At 52.2% G+C, this 15,830-nt stretch overlaps 1 protein-coding gene across 3 annotated transcripts in view; it reads left to right on the forward strand.

Annotated features, from left to right (window-relative positions):
* Window positions 1-15,830, forward strand: part of PBX1 (PBX homeobox 1) — a 124,554-nt gene that overhangs the window by 107,209 nt on the left and 1,515 nt on the right. For 2 of the 3 annotated variants that reach the window (XM_071751387.1, XM_071751388.1), the window contains 3 exons: window positions 6,370-6,482; window positions 7,993-8,082; window positions 14,397-15,830. The exon at window positions 14,397-15,830 is cut by the window's right edge and continues 1,515 nt beyond it. In XM_071751387.1, coding sequence (XP_071607488.1) covers window positions 6,370-6,482; window positions 7,993-8,082; window positions 14,397-14,489 — 296 coding nt within the window. In that variant the 3' untranslated portion in view covers window positions 14,490-15,830. The remainder of the gene's footprint in view (window positions 1-6,369; window positions 6,483-7,992; window positions 8,083-14,396) is intronic. The other variant, XM_071751389.1, reaches the window with a different exon arrangement.

The raw sequence follows: 15,830 nt of genomic DNA on the forward strand, positions 1-15,830 counted from the left end.
TCACTGGGGCTGGAGGCACGAGTGGCCCCAATAACCCAGCATTTCTGGGATGTCCTAATTCATGCCATTTTGGTTGTCTTGGGTCAATTCTTATCCTTTGGTTTTCTTTCTGTTGTGGTTACCTTTGGTTGTTCACATGACAGTGTCTGGATCACCTCCACCAGTGTGCCCATTGTGAAGTTGACTTTTCCTTTATGTCAGCCCAATCCAGGGCAATCCCTGGGTTCCCTTTCCTCGTTTCCTTGCTCATTTGTTATTTCCATCTGTTTGTTTTGAGGGTCAAAGGCACAGAGCACTTTGCCCAGATTTCAACTCCTCTGCTTTGAGGAAGATGTTTAGTTCAGGTGTGGTACAGCCAACCCGAAACCCACAGCTGGTTGTGCTCCACTCCCACATGGCATGAAGGATGGAAAGTTGGGATTTGTTTAAAAGCAGGGAAAAAAGTGAACATTATCCATGCAAATGTCTGTGTGTGCCTGTTTTCTTTTTAGGGGTGGGAGGGAGAGTGGGGATGTGCCAGTGTTTCACTAGGGTGTGATGCTGCTGTCAGGTGTGCTATTGAGAGAGCAAAAATGGTGGGGGAGCAAAGGGGATGGTGGGCAGGAGGAGAAGCTGGATGTTAAGTAGCCCACCAGTGAGTAGTTCACCATGGAAATGGTGGTGGGCATCAGGACAAGCTTCTGTAGTGAGTGCAGCCCTGCCTGGGACAGGGAGCAGGGGAGTTGCACCCCAGAAGCACCCCCAGATCTGGAGGGTCAGATGAGGTGCTCAGAGTGTTCTTCAGGGACAGATGGTTTGGAGGACTTTTGTTTCATTCTTTTATTTTGGGATTCTTTTTTCTTTTCCTTCCCTTGTTATAACTGCTGAAGTTTTTAAAAATGTCATCCTTTCCAAACAGCTCCCTCAGAACACCTGCTCAGGTAGAGCCCCTGGGTGCTAAAAAGCCCCTGGAGAAAAGGCTGGGGGTTAGGAAGCAGAGTTGTCTGTGCTGAGGGAGGGACCTGCTGCCTGTGATGCTGTCAGTGGACCCAAGGAGCCACAGCGTTCCTTCTTGTCCCCTTTCTTCAATGGGACTTGGATCCAAAGGTCCCAGTGGCAAGGGAGGAGTTTCAAGCTGCCTACAAGGGTTTGGATCTGGCCCACATGTCCTGGGATAGGCATTTCCCCAGTGCCAGCCCAGTTTAAAGTGTGCTCTGGTTCTTTGCCTTCCCCACAGGCAGCAACGTGGCTGTTTCAAAGATGAATTGACTGCTACCCTGCAGTGAACAGCCAAGATAATCCCTGGATAACACTGTGCTCTCCAGGAAGGACAAACAGTCTTGTTATTAACACATAAGAGCTCCTGGGTCTTCTTCCCAACTCACTTGTCTGCACCCCAGAAACACTGAGCTCTTCTCACACCCCTCTTGTGGCAGCAGAGCTAAAGCACAGCATCTAAATGTGAGGGGGGCTTGGGGGTCATCGAGATCCTTCTGCTAGAAACAAAATGTTTCTGCCCTGACCCAGGGTGGCAGAGCAGAGGGGAAGCCCCATGGTCAGCACCACTGCAGTCTCTGGGTCAGCTTGCAGAGACAGTGGGTTTGGATGTCCCTGTAGTCCTTTCCTACAAGGATATCTTCCTATCCAGAAGACAGCTGGAAGGACCTCAGGATTTTATCTCCAACAGTGGCATCCCAGGTTGAGATGTCCCCAGCTAGAGAGATGTGGATGGAAACCCTGCATTGTCAGACTGTGGGGCAAAGGATGTCCTGAGGATACCAGAAATTGGGTGACTTCCCCTGCTTCAGGGTGTCCAGGGGGGGCTAACAACAAGAAGGCACACACCAGGTCTGAAACAGCTGTTTATGAAAGGTTTGGAGGATGGTTCCAAGGGCCAGGAGCCATCCAGATACTTTGAATTGCCCTGGGAGGAACTTCAAAGTGGATGAAGAGGTGATGAGCTAAGATGATTCCTCTTCTTTTATACCATGGGCTTTTTCCTGTTTCCAGGAAATCGTTGGCTGAGACTTTGGTGAGGAAGGAGCCTGAAAAAAAAAAAAAAAAAAGTTGGAGTTGCAGGGAATTCTTAGGGCTTCCTGGTTTAAATACATTGTAGGGCATGTGGAAAGCAAGAGAGTAGGCAGAGGACAGGTCATGAGAAAGAAGTGACCAGAAATGTAGTCCCGGGAGGGCCGTGATGTTGGAAGAGGAGGTGGAACTGGAACCTGGTACAGGAGCTAAATTCATTTCTGCTGTGGCTACGCAGACCCATCTGTTCCCTGCACTGATGCCCACGTTACTGGAGATTGGTGAATGGCTCCAGTCAGTCAAAGAGATTGGCCACACATTGACAAGGGCAAGGCTTGCATCTGTCTGGCCATCTGGCACGTTCAGAGCTGGGTCCCCATCCTCAGTCACCCAGGCCTGAATGTCAAACACCTTTTCATCCTGAATACACGCACTTGGGCTTTATCAGCCAGATGTTCAAATAAGCTGAGAAGTCTGGCTCATTTGGGCTAACAACTCCCCATCCTCACTTTGATTGCCTGGACAATCTCAGCACAGAAACCACATGGCAAATGAAAGCTGTTTTATGTGGACAGACCCTTTTGCCAACCAGAGCAACCTCAAGGGCCACACACAGGTGATGACATCCAGTGAAATCTTCCATGCAGAGCAGCCAAAATCATCCTGAGCTGGTTTGGTTTCTTCTTTTTGTTTTGTTTTGTTTTTTTTTCCTGTTCACCCTTTTGTAAAAATCATCTTGCTGAGCCACTAATGGAGGGGATTGTGCTGTCTGGAAAGGTATTTCATGAGGCACAAGCCTGACTGTTGTATCTTCTCTGCCTTTCTCCATTTGTGGCAATCACTGCTCCAGAGTGTAGCACTGGGGAGGATCCTGCTTCATCACAGAAGCTGTTCAGAGATGCCATTTGAATGATCAGATGCTTTAGAGAAAAGGACTTGTTAGAGGTCCTGGAAAATGTGAGGTGGAAGTGGAGACTATGAAAGCATTAGGGAAGTTATTAGAGATGCTGGAGAAGAAGCATCCTGAAGAGCTGGAGAAGAGGTACAAGAAAAAACCAGCAGTCAAATTTGTGAGGATTTTTAACTGGAGGCAAAGCAGAAGTTGATTTTACTTAGCAGTAAATCCAGGGGTGGAAAAGCTATCTCTGCAGGCATTGTTCTGATGTACACTTTCCTCCAGGGACAAGATCTCAGCCCCAAAACTTGTTCCAGCTTTTCCACTGCTCTTTGTAAAGCTGCTGTTGCCTTGGTAGAAACTCATCACAAGGGAATAGCAGTGATGTGTCCTGAGGTTGATGAGATTAGCTGAAGATTAACCACTGTTTCACATTGCTACAGTTCTTGGAAAGTGTTGGGTTTTTCTGGGTTTGTTTTGTTTTTTGTTTGGTTTGTTTGTTTTGGTTCATTTGTCTACACAAAATGACATCAAGGGACTTCCATGGCAGGACAAGAGCCCTTCCTTCCCTCCTGGATTCACTGGCTCAAAAGCAGTTGTTCCCTCTCAGTTCTTGAAGAGCCCCAGCTCAAATTACAACAACTGAAAACCTTTGGTGTGCTCCCAGTGGAGCCTTTCAGAGGGACAGGTTGGATGTGTGATGGTGAAAGGATTTCACTTCCATTCCTGGATCTTGTCTCTGGATACCAGAGTCTTAACTTTCAGGACTCTTCAGGTTCCTGCCCCCTTCCACCCCAATTTATCAGTCCCTTCAGCCATGTCTCTGAGACGTTTTGGCCATCCTGATTTTGGCCATCTGAGACTTTTGGGTCATCCGTGGCCAGTAGGAAGGCAGCAGAATGCTGGAGCAGCAGAGGCAGCACAGAGGGCTCTCTGCACTTATATTTCTGATACAAACACATCCATTGGACATGCAAGGCCATTGGGATGTGCATATTTATCTTTGCATCCACTGCAGCAACAAAACACATTTACCATGTAGATCTGCACACGGATTGTGAAAATACCCTGTGCCAGTAGCAGTGTGTGTCTTGGAAGTGACATCTCCAGTGCTCCTCATGATGCCTAGGATACCTGCATGCTTTCTGAAGCAAACTTTGTGACTGTTGGTTTATTTTTACTTCTTCCCTCGCAGTCTCAGGTTTATCACCAGGTTTGTTAAGTTTTAATAAAATACCGGTTAAGATGATGACATTTTTATTTGTTATCATTGTTATAATTTTCTTCTGTCAGGAGAAGGTGGGATGAAATGTTTCTCTGCTAGGGGCAGAGCAGTAGTGGTGTCCTGTCAGGGGCTCAGGGATTCCCATGTCCTCTTCTGAGCTCTGCCACTGATTATTTGTGTGACTTCAAAGGTTCCTGCTCGCCTTAAAAGAACAGGAGAATATTCTGTGCTTCTTGTGAGCAGTAGCTGCAAAGTCCTTTGGTTCTCAGCCACTGCAGGGGTTTGAAGCTGTGTTGCTGCCCTGTCCTTTCATGCCAGGGGACAAATCCACCCTTCAGGAAACTCAGTGGGAAGCACTTTTGGGTATGTGAGAAGTGCCCATCATGAAGATGAGCAGTGTCAGGGTGGGCTCTCCTGAGTCCACCAGCTCATTTCCCTAGGGTTTTTTGCCTTTAAAATAGCAAGTAACCTGGGAGAGGTCAGGGAGTGCCAGGAGCCCTCTTTCAGCTGAGCAGGTGATGGTTACAGCTGCCTGCTGACTACTCCAGGTTATTTTTTCTCAGGACTGTGGGATTGCTCTCTGGAACAAGGCTGGGCAGGGCTGGCAGTGAGCAATGAACTATTCCTGGCTCTGCTCTTTTCAGGCACTGGCGGGAGGGTCCTGATCCAAGGCTCACTGTGCTCAAGATGAAGCTCTCAGTTGTCTTGGGCATTGTATTAGCAGTGATGTTTCTGCTTTCCTTTAATTCTGAGGATTGCCAGCACCTGACAAAAGAGCCAGAGAGCTACAGAGGGTTTAGTGAACGTGAAGTCTCCAGCATAGGCCTCCCACCAGCTCCGTCATCTTTCTTGGGGTGGCTTGCTTCAGGGGATGCTCCTTGGTCCAGTTCCAGGGCAAAGCTGGGGTCTGTCCAGAGTGTTTCTTCCCTCTGCAGCAAAGGGAAGAGGAACCGCCAGGCCTTTCCTCAGAGCGTATGCATGAGCCATAGTTGGGCAACTCCACCAGGACTGTGGTTGCCAGTCTTCAAAGTCTGAAGTGGAGATGACAAGAGTGTATTTGGGGTTGGAGCTGAAAGTGTAGCTGACCTGGGCCCCTGAAGTCTCTCCTTTCCAAGGCTAACGTCACGTTTATAACCAAACCTTGCACGTTCAGCTGTCTCACACTTAACGCGCTGATCTGCACGATAAGTTCTGAAATAATCCCATAAAACCTTTTTGTTTATTTTTTAACCCCCTTACCTCCTCCCTCACCTTCCAGTCGTGTGATGGGTTTGTTTCTCCCGTTCAGTAGTTGAGGAGGTGCTCAGATATCTTGAAGCTGGAAGCAGAAGGCCTTGTTTCTGCAAAGTCAGGATTGTTTGGGTTTTTTTTTTTTCTCCTTTTAATTTATCTTTTTTTTTTTTTTTTTTTTTCCTGATCCCACCCAGTTGTCTTGCCCGTTACCATTTTTCAGTGTAACGTTGGTGACTGGTGCATGCAGTGGGGAATTTGCTTACAGAGCTGGTCCTCCTGGTGCAGCTGGGCCGTGTCACCCTTCTCATAGCCCATCACAATGAAAAACACTTCCCAGTGTGTTGGGTACTGGGAGTCTAACCCCGGTACCTTCACGTTTTTGTGAGCCTTTGCTGCTGGCACTTCCCACCAGGGCTGGGCTCCTCGTGTCCCAAAGGCAAACCCCACACACCACTCCCTTGCAGAGCTCCCCGTGGCTCAGCAGAGCTCCAGCCCTGGGACTGGATGGTGTCTGGATGTGCTCACCCCCCCTGCCCTGACCTTCTCAGGAACCCCCGTGGTGTGGGCCACAGCTTCTGCTCTTGCTCGGTTGTTGGGTAATCCTGGTCTCCAGCACAGTGGACACTTTCAACAACTGAGATTTTCAAAGCTGCCTGAAGGATTTTGATGCCCTGCAGTGAAGGGAAAGGGCTGTCTGACTGAGCCTTCCAGTCTGCCTTTTGTTTGTCCTGATCGAGAGCATGAAGAATCCTTCCTTCCTCCAGCTGAGGAGCTGCTGAAGAATGTTCTTGGCATTGAGCTGTAACAACATGTGGCTTTGAATAACCTCAAGAGTGCTTTTTTTTTTTTTTTTTTTTTTTTTTTGCTTGCTCTGTTCTTCATACTACTAACCTGACTGTGTTATGTTTTTGTGGTTTGCTTTGCATGTTGTTCCTTCCTCTTGGCTGAGAGTCATGGGGTGGATCTTTTTCCTTTCTGTGATTCAGGTGCCTCACTCTTTCCTTTCCAGGTTCTTCCAGTTCTTTTAACATGTCAAACTCTGGAGATTTGTTCATGAGCGTGCAGTCTCTCAATGGGGATTCTTACCAAGGGGCCCAGGTTGGAGCCAACGTGCAGTCACAGGTAGGGACCCATCCGATGTACTGCCAGTGAATGCATTAGTGTTGGAGGAGCCTTTGGTTCTATTGGCACTTCTCCCTCCCGTCCCAAAAGAGCAAATCTCAACCAGCACAAACGAAACAACCAACACTTGAAAAAGGCAAACCAAACTGAAAAAAATAAAAAAACAACCGACCGACCAAAAAAAAAGCAACAGCGGCAACCACCAAAAAAAAAAAAAAAAAAAAAAAGACCCAAAAAAAAAAAATCAATCCAAAAGAAACCAAAACCAAACACCCAACCAAACCAACAACCATGGTCTTGAGGAGACTTGCCCACACTTTGTGAATGCATTTGGCTCTGGCTTGACAGTCGTACTAGGAGGAGAGGAGGCTTAGGAGAACAGGCATGAACTCAAACGAAAGCAGCTGAGGTTTAGGTTCTGTTTGCTTTATTCTTCCAAGGGAAGGGGCCAGATGTTTGGACCGGTGTCTCGTTTCACAAGGCTTCCACTTACTCCTTTGGTGCCAAACCAGGTGTCTGCTGAAAGGCAAGAAGCGCTCAAACACACAACTAGATTTATTTTATTTTTTTAAATTAAAAGCCACCCCTCCCCATCTCGCCACCTCCCCAAAGCAGAGGCACTCACACCACCCATGTACACACCAGGAAGACACAGCGAGGGAGCTTGGAGCAGCGTTATGAAACATTAGCCCGTGCTTTGGGGGAAAAAAAAGAAAGAACTTAAAATAGCCAGAAACTCACTCAGATCTCCCACCTCCCATCCGCTGTCCAGATGTGCCACGAGTCCATTCTCTGGTGCCTAAGGCTCCGTACTGTGTTGGGAGATGACAGCCACTCTGACACTTCTGCATTGGGCAAGGAGAGCTCTCTAAAGCCGAGGTTGCTGTCCTGGCAGTGCTGGACACAGAGCAAACCTGTGCATCCCTGGGCGAGCAGAGGTGCTCCCTGTGCTCCTCACCAACGGGGCTGGGCATGGGGGGAGTGGAGGGAGAGGAAGGGGGCACCCGGAGAGAGCTGCCCGTGCCCTTGCTGTGGTAGGTATGTTCCCTTCCTGGGCCCTCCAACATGAAGACGCTGTCTTTGAGGATCTCCTTCCACTGCTGTGAGCTTGGGGCTGAAGGGTTCAGGGGGTCAGGGTAGGACCGTGGGTCCTCGAGCACAGTGTTGGAGCCAGCTGCAGCAGGGCACTCCAGGAGGTCCCACCCCACGCTTCCCATGCTGCCCCCCCTCTTCCCTCTTTTTGTCAAAGGACTTGAGACCCAAGGAGCGTGTGACGGGGCAGGCAGGGGGGTGGCAAGGGAGGAAGGAGAGGTCTTCTGGCTTGTCTCACCACAAGACCCACTGCAATTCCCTTTTACCCCTCTTTAAACATATATACCTTTATTTTTATTAACGCTGTTATTACTACTGTTGGTTTGGTTTTATCTTACCAAAATGAAACAAAACAGCTTTGCCCGTTAACCTTTCATTCACTCTAATTTGTGTTTTCTGTTGTTGTTGGTCTGTTTAGGTGGATACCCTTCGCCATGTTATCAGCCAGACAGGAGGATACAGTGATGGACTCGCAGCAAGTCAGATGTATAGTCCGCAGGGCATCAGTGTAAGAAAAAAAACAACAACAAAAAAAATAGGCTGGGGTTCTTGTTTTATTTTATTTCCTTTTTTTTTTTTTTTTTTTTTTTTTTCATTTTTCTTCTCTCACTACCAATTATTTCAAAGCCATAGGGCTCGGAATGCCACTTAGTAGGACTTGTCTTTCCTTTTACGGTCACCTAGTTTATTGCTTCTGTATCGGTCACGCCAAAGGCAGAGCTTTGCCCACAAAAAAAGTGGCGACGGGGCAGGCTGTGTGCAGGCAGCTGGCGTCTCGGACTGTCAGAGCCCATCAGCATCCCCCCAGCACCTGCGGCCACACGCGCTGGGCCCAGAGGAGCTGCTAAACAGGTGACACCTCCCGTCACCGCGCCGGGGAACGGCACCGCCAACGCCCCGCTCCAGAGGTGTTGGCCAACGGCACCATCCCGGAGCAGCCACCTAAAAATAACCCGTCCCTACCCCACATCCCGGAGGGGTTGGAGGCAGCAAGGAAGGAGGGGGGCAAAGAAGGGGAGCAAAGAAAAGGAGGGGGGGGGGGGTGAAAGAAAAACAAACCAAACCCAAAGCGCCGCAACGCAACAAAGGCGACCGGCGCCAAGCCAAGGGAACCTCGCCCAACCCTACTGGGGGGTGAGGCGAGGGGGAGGGCGTTCTCCAGAGCATCTTCTCCTTGTTCTTGGGTGCGCTGGCGGGTTCTGACTAGCATGAAAATTGGTAGCGACAAGCTGTGTCAGACGGGGGGAAATCGATCAGACACACACAAGGAGAACCCAGTGTAGATTCGGGACAGCAATCCAACCGCATTTCTCAGATCAATCGTCCGCCATCTCAGCGGTGGTGACAGCAAGCTGGGAGAAGAGGGCAGCCTGGAAAAGGAGGCTGGGAGCGCCGAGTGGGTGGTGTGGCGGTGGTGTCCAGGGTGGCAGGGAGGAGGGGACGGATGGCCCTGGATGTGGCAGCCTGTCCCCATCCCCCCCCCCGAGGAGGCAGAAGGTGGAGGTGAAGCGGTCTCAGGCGGTGATGCTCCGGGTGGGTCGGTGGTCCCAAGCGTGGTGCTTCGTCCAGTCCCATCACTCTCTTGGCCAAGGCTCGTGCTGTTTGTCACCTTGCGTGTCACCGTCAGCGTGCAAGTGGCCACCGGCGGCACCGGGAGAGGGGTGCAGCGGGACGGGGGGTGCTGGGGTGCAGCGGGACGGGGGGTGCTGGGCTCCCCTCTCCTGCGGGTGCTGGGGCTCAGCGGGCGGGTTGACGTCAGGAGGCAGAGGCAGGGAGGATTTGTGAAGTAATGTAATTGAACATGTGCAGATAATTATGTCTCATTACATAAGGGCCTTGCAAAAACGGGGCTTGGAAATGCCACATGAAAGAGCCCATCGTTCCGCATTAATTTCTCTGTGAGCTGAATGTATTCCCTCTCTGGCTTTTTAATACTCAGAGAGTAAATGAATTGCAGGCTGATCATGATAAGAGATGATACTTTTGTATAAATTAAAATACCCCCAAGGAAAGAGGCTGAGCTGATTGTGGTTGCAGTTGGCTCGGAAAATAACAGTGGGCTGGGTTAAGCCAAAATTTGGCAGAGTACAGGGGGAGGATTGCTGCTGGGGATCATGAGGGGGAGATGAGGAAGAGGAGAGGAAATAGGTAATGGAAACTCAAAAGCTGAATTAGACAAGGAAGGCTGGGCTGGTAGCTCAGGCTGTGGTGATGGGAGAACCAGTGTTCCCATGAGCAGCACTGGGATTTGGTGCACTGAGAGCTGCAGGGTGCAGAGGTCTCCCCTGTGCTTCCCACAGAGGGGCAGATGGTGGCTCCTCAGATGGGTTTTCAGGGAGGACAGGAGCCCAAATTGGCCCAAAATAGATGCTCTTCAGAGAGGGGCAGGGTGGCAAGCGGGCAAAGTGACCACCTGGGCTTGGGGGTTGTTTCCCCATAAACCTGTCAGGTGTGGGGAGCAAGGTAGGGAGTCTAGAGCTGAGGGTTTAGGAAGCATCTTCTGTGTTGTCTCTCTGTCCCCAGGTATATTGCTGCAGCTGTATTCCAGGCAGCGTGCTCCTGCTTGTAGCTTTTATTGCCACTCAATGTCTGCCCATCCAGCCAGGTCCTTTCCTGGCCTCCAGTTAGTCCACCCTGATGTGTGGGTGCCCTCTGGGAAGTGTTGGCTGTGGGCAGGGTCCTGGGGAGCTGCTCAGTGCAGGCAGGATGGCTGTGTCATAGCAGGTGGGGCTTCCCCACCTCTCCCCTGCACCCGTTCATGCCAAGGGAGGGCAGTGGGACGTGGAGGAAAGCTGGTAGTGACACAGAAAGCTGCCGTCCCCACGTCACCCCAGCATCCCCCTGAGCTGCTGCGAGGAGATGAGCCGAAACCCAGGCAGGAGCCCTGTCACAGAGATGTCTGCACCGTGCTGAGGTTAAGTCATCCCTGGAGCCCGTCAGGGCTGGGAAGGCAGCAGCAGGTTGCCCAGCTCCACCACTGCAAACCTTGGCAGGGGAGACAACGCTCGGGGTTTTGCCTTCCTTGGTGGAGGATGGATTTTTAAACGTGCCCACGTCGTGACAGCTGAGAACAGGAATCCACCCAAAGCCTTCCCTCCCTCCCTGCTCAGCACAGGGTGAGAAGGGCTGGGCTTGGTTCTGCATGGTTAGCAGGGTGATGGGCTATGTCCCAGCCCTTGCCATCTCTCTGACCCGTGGTGACAGCTGAGGAAGAGCAGGAGCAGCCACCTCCTCCTCCACAGGTCCTGGCACAGGAAGGGGAGGCTCGTGGTGGTGGTGGAGAGATGGTAGAGACAGGAGTGACCTAAGAGCAAGGAGGGACCCCCCCTACTCACACCCTCCTGAGGAGGGGATGTTTGGAGCCTGATCCAGCCCTTCCAACAAGCTTTTGCACTGTCCAGTGAGGGGTGTTCTTGGGGTGCCCTACACAGGGACAGGAGTTGGATTTGATGATCTTGCTGGGTCCCTTCCAACTCAGCAGGTTCTGTGAAGTGTTTGGTTCCTTTAGACACTTTGTGTTTGTGGGGGGTCCATGTGTATACCCAGCTGGGGGTCCCTGAGGCTCGGGAAGGTTTTAGATGAGGAGAGGCTGAGGGAGCTGGGGGTGTTGAGGCTGGAGAAGAGGAGGCTCAGGGGAGACCTCATCACTCTCTACAACTCCCTGGAAGGAGGTTGGAGCCAGGGGGGGGTTGGGCTCTTTTCTCAGGCAACTCTCAGCAAGACAAGAGGGCACAAGAGGTCTCAAGTTGTGCCAGGGGAGGTTTAGGTTGGACATGAGAAAGAATTTCTTTAGGGAGAGGGTGATCAGACATTGGGATGGGCTGCCCAGGGAAGGGGTGGATTCTCCATCCCTGGAGATATTTCAAAAGAGCCTGGATGTGGCACTCAGTGCCATGGGCTGGGAACTGCAGTGGGAGTGGATCAAGGGTTGGACTTGATGATCTCTGAGGTCCCTTCCAACCCAGCCAATTCTATGATTCTATGTCCAGGTTCTGGTGGGTTCCAGTAGATACTGGATCTTCATTGCCATAATCCTCTGGAGGGTCCCAACCCAAAATGTTGTCCTTCCTTCCACTGCTCTGTTACTGTAGTTCCATCCGCTCATCCCCCCATCAGCTCATGAATGAATGAGCTATAGTCATTTGAAAGGAAAAAACCCTGCTAAAATTTCTGTGTTTAAATTTATAGATCATTTAAAAGTCTAAAATGAGGGGCTATTTTTAAAGTTCACCAGAGTGCAAAGTTTTTGATATAAACGCCCTGGAAACCATTGCTGTCTTTGGCTTTTGCTCCTCCTGAAGAAGTCACAGCTCTGTGCAGGGGCTCCTTAGAGGGTTTGTGAGGCTCAGAAGCCTCCTCAAAAGCCTCTTTTGTCTTTGAGGGAGATCCCAAGGGATTTATCTCCTTGCTTTGAGGCAGGGCCAGCGGGCTGTGATGAGATGTGTCCTGCAGTAATGGGGTGAGCTCCAGGAAAAGGAGGGATGAGTAGGGATGGTGCCTGCATATGCCCTCTGCCTATGGGGGGAACCAGCCTCCTCGTGGAGGGCTTGTCCATACCAAAGGGTGGCATCAAGATGACCAAGCCACAGCCAACTTTGGGGCTTCTTTTCCAGTGCTTGGCTTCCCACCAGATGCATCCGAGGTGGTGATGGGCAGCACAGGCTCCTGGGTCACACGAAGGTCGTGGGTTCCCCATCTGGAGTATCCCCCCAGCAATTTGGGGGGGATGCTAAATGTCAAGGAGCCACAGATGTGCAAGATGCTTTCCCTCTCTCTCCTTCCCAGCGTGGCTGGCATGCCAAAGCCTCTCTAAAAATAGTGGAGCACGCCAGGGACGGAGCCCTGCTCCACGCAGCCCCCTCCGTGCTCCCCCCTCCTGCTCCCCGTAATGACCCTGCAAACACTAAATGGCATCTGAGTGCATTAAGAAGCAAACTCTCTGGTGACATAGCAATTACTGCTCTGAAATAGATTTGGTGCGTCACGGAAGATAAGGGTTTTGAAAGTTTCTGTTGTGATTATAGCTTGTAACTCCAACAAATAACAGGCTTGGTAATAAGAGGCTGCCAGCACAGCTATTGTGGCTCTCTCTCACTGATGGCACGTAAATTGCTATTAATGTCCTAAGTGTACTTGAATATGCCAGTCTCGGGGCGGTGGAGTTGGCTCTGTGTCTCTCTTTACGTGGCCTGTCATTGTCGGGCTGATAATCTGCAGTAATTGCTGCTTCTTGCAGCCATCCAAGACATCTCAGGGTGGATGTTGCATCTCGGGGAGCTCGGGGATGGGGGGGTCGTGGCCTGGCTGCAGATGGAAGCTGCTGGGGGTGGTGGGCACGGTGAGGTCCCCGTAGGTGGAGGGGTTTGTGCTGCTGTTTGTGCGTGGTCTGGTTTCATCCTTGCACCCAAGGTGGCACGGAGCAGGGGTTGGAAAGCTCAGGTCTTCCTCTCCATTCCTGTCTTCCTCACCATTTCCTGAAGCCCTTCCCAAGGGAGCGTGCTCACACACTGCCTGCTGGGTGTTTGCACACCTCTGTCTTCCCTGCTTTGTGCCTGTCCTGATGCGAGGGTGGTTTCACCCCTCGAAATGAGGCTTCCCACAGCTTCTTTGCTCCCATCTTTCCTCCCTCTGGAGCAGGCAGGAGCTGGTTGGCAGCAGGGACAGCCCACTGGCAATTTCCAAACAATTGCTTGGCCAAAGGGGCTTTTCCTGCCCTCGCCCCACTTTGGGAGGGGGTTCTGCAGAGCCCTGGCAGTCAAGGGGGGCAGTGATGGATGCCCTGTGCTGGAGGCAGTGGGACAGGCAGCCTGGGCATGTCCAAAGGTACCGACTGCAGCTCGTGCAGGAGTTGGGAAGGATTAATTAGCCCAGCACTGAATCAATGTCAGAGCAAGCAGAGGAGGTTGGGTGGGACATCTGCTCCTCTCTGAAGGGGATGGCAGCCACCGAGGAGCAGCTTCTGCACACTGCCAGCTCCTGCCTCTGGAGCTCTGCTCTGGAGAAGCTGGAGAATTTGGCTCTGTGGCTGTTTTTAGGAGAAAAAGCAAGTCAGCCCCCTCTGCTTTGCTGCATGGGCCCTCAGAGAGGATATTGTGGTGGCACCTGGCTTTGTGGTCTGGCCTTGGGGTCACTGGAGGATGGGGGACAGGGAATGTGGAGGGCCAGGCTGGGGCAGCAGGAATTGATTTGTGGTTTTGCTGCAAAGGGAGGAGGGGAAGGGTCTTGTGTTGGGAGGTGGCCCAAATCCCTGCACACAGCCTTCTTCAGACACAGGAGAGGTGTCTGGGCAGTGTGGGTTCTCCACAGCAAAGCTTGGTGCTGGTGGCTTCCTGTGGGCCTGGTGATGGGACATGGAGTGATGCTGGGGGACATGGCACTCTTCAGCCCTTCCTTGGGACCCGTTGCCTGTTTGGTTGACGTAACATCCCAGGGTGAGGTTTCTGGGGTGAGATGTTGGCTATTTTCTTCCTTCTGTATAGGGAAGAGTCCTGTTTGAGGGTGAAAAACACCAAACAACGAAACCCAAACCAATCCAGACAACCAGAGCTCAGGATTTCTGGAGAAATCCATGTTTTCTAAAGGACCAGCCTTTCCATGAGCTCTTGCAATATGTGAAAACCCACATTTTCAGCAGAATTATCCCACTGATGGAGCCCAGTGATTTACAATGGGATGAGAGACCCAGAAAGGGGAAGGGGCCACCTTTGCCTCTTACCCTGTCCCTGCCTGGGGAGAAGCAGGGACTCCAGGGTGGGTGGGTGTCTCGGGAAGGGCTCGGCGTGCCTTTGGGTGACTGACCCCTCTGTGTCCCCCTCCCCACAGGCTAATGGAGGTTGGCAAGACGCTACTACCCCGTCGTCGGTGACCTCCCCCACAGAAGGCCCTGGCAGCGTTCACTCTGATACCTCCAACTGATCTCCCAGCAAATTGCATCCCTGGCTGAGCCGGCCCCGGCGGGGGCAGGGGGGGAGGGGGCCTCTCCTACCACCGCAGCAGTCAGACTGGAGGTGAACCCAATCAGCACACACAAGAAGACTCCTTCTCTTCTCTTCTCTTCGTCGGGATGCTTTTTTCAGCCAATCTGGACACTTCTTTATACTCTCTTCCCTTTCTTTTCTGGGTAGAAGCCGCTCTTTTCCCCTCCTCCTCCTTCTCCCCCCCCCTCCCCTCCCTTCCCCACCACAACACCACAACTCCCTTCCCCTCGCCCCCTCCCCACCGAAGGATGCGTCAACAGGTAGAAGGATTTTTAAGGAGGAAAAGCAAAAAAAAAAACAAAAACAACAAAGCAACAGCCTGCCACACAAAACAACAACCCCAGAGCAGTGCACGGCATCTTTCTGAGCAGCCACCATGTACCTCAGTGTCCCCTCTCTCTCCTTTGCTAGCAGGCAGCCCCCCCCTTACCCCCCACCTCTCACGCTACCTCTCCCTGGGGAATGGTCACCACAGCCCCTCTGCCTCCTTGTCCCCAACCCTGCACCCACTGGGCTGTCCCCTCGGGCACCACCAGTGATGGGGTGGGTGGGTGGGTGGGTGCAGCCCCCTTGGCACGCTCCCCTTCACTTCCAGAAGGTACCAGCTCATTCCCAGCACTGGAAAACCCCACGACTGCCTGGTCCCTGCCCTGCTCCCTGCTCCAAAGCTGGGGTGGCTGTGGCACCCCCCCCCATCCTCCCTGCCCCGTGGAGGAGGGGGTGGAGAGGAGGGAGGGAAACGAAGCCACAGGTGGACAAGAAATGGGCCCAGAGCACCCCCCTGGTGCTGCAGGACCCAGGGGATGGGTTGGACCTCATCGGGTCACTCACGGGTGGCTGGTGGGGGGGTTTGTGTTGAGGTTTTTCCTGACAGAGTGTCACGGGGGGTTGGCTCCTGTTTCAGGACTGTGCTGCTCTATGGGAAGGGCAGGAGGGACCCACAGAGGTTGGTGGCACCCAAAGCCCCAGCAGGCAGGCAGTGAGGGACAGGCAGTGGGATCCCCGGGGCTGGAGGCAGTGGGGAGAGTGTCCCGGGTGCTCTTTGGTGGTGGTTCTCAGTTTGCTTGAGAGTGAAGGCTCTGCGAGATGGTGGCTGCTCTGCTTGGGGGTGTCCTTCAGCTGGCACTGCTGGTTTTATCCCTGGAGCAGCATCCCGAGGCATAGGAGCACTCATGGGCACTCTGGTCCACTTTTTTTTGGACGAGAAGTGACGGGTGGTGAGGAAGGCTTCATTCCTGACGGAGCACCCCTTCGGGCAGCTGGCACTGGGAGGACACAG

Source organism: Heliangelus exortis, chromosome 8 (assembly GCF_036169615.1).
Source record: "Heliangelus exortis chromosome 8, bHelExo1.hap1, whole genome shotgun sequence".
Lineage (NCBI taxonomy): Eukaryota > Metazoa > Chordata > Aves > Apodiformes > Trochilidae > Heliangelus > Heliangelus exortis.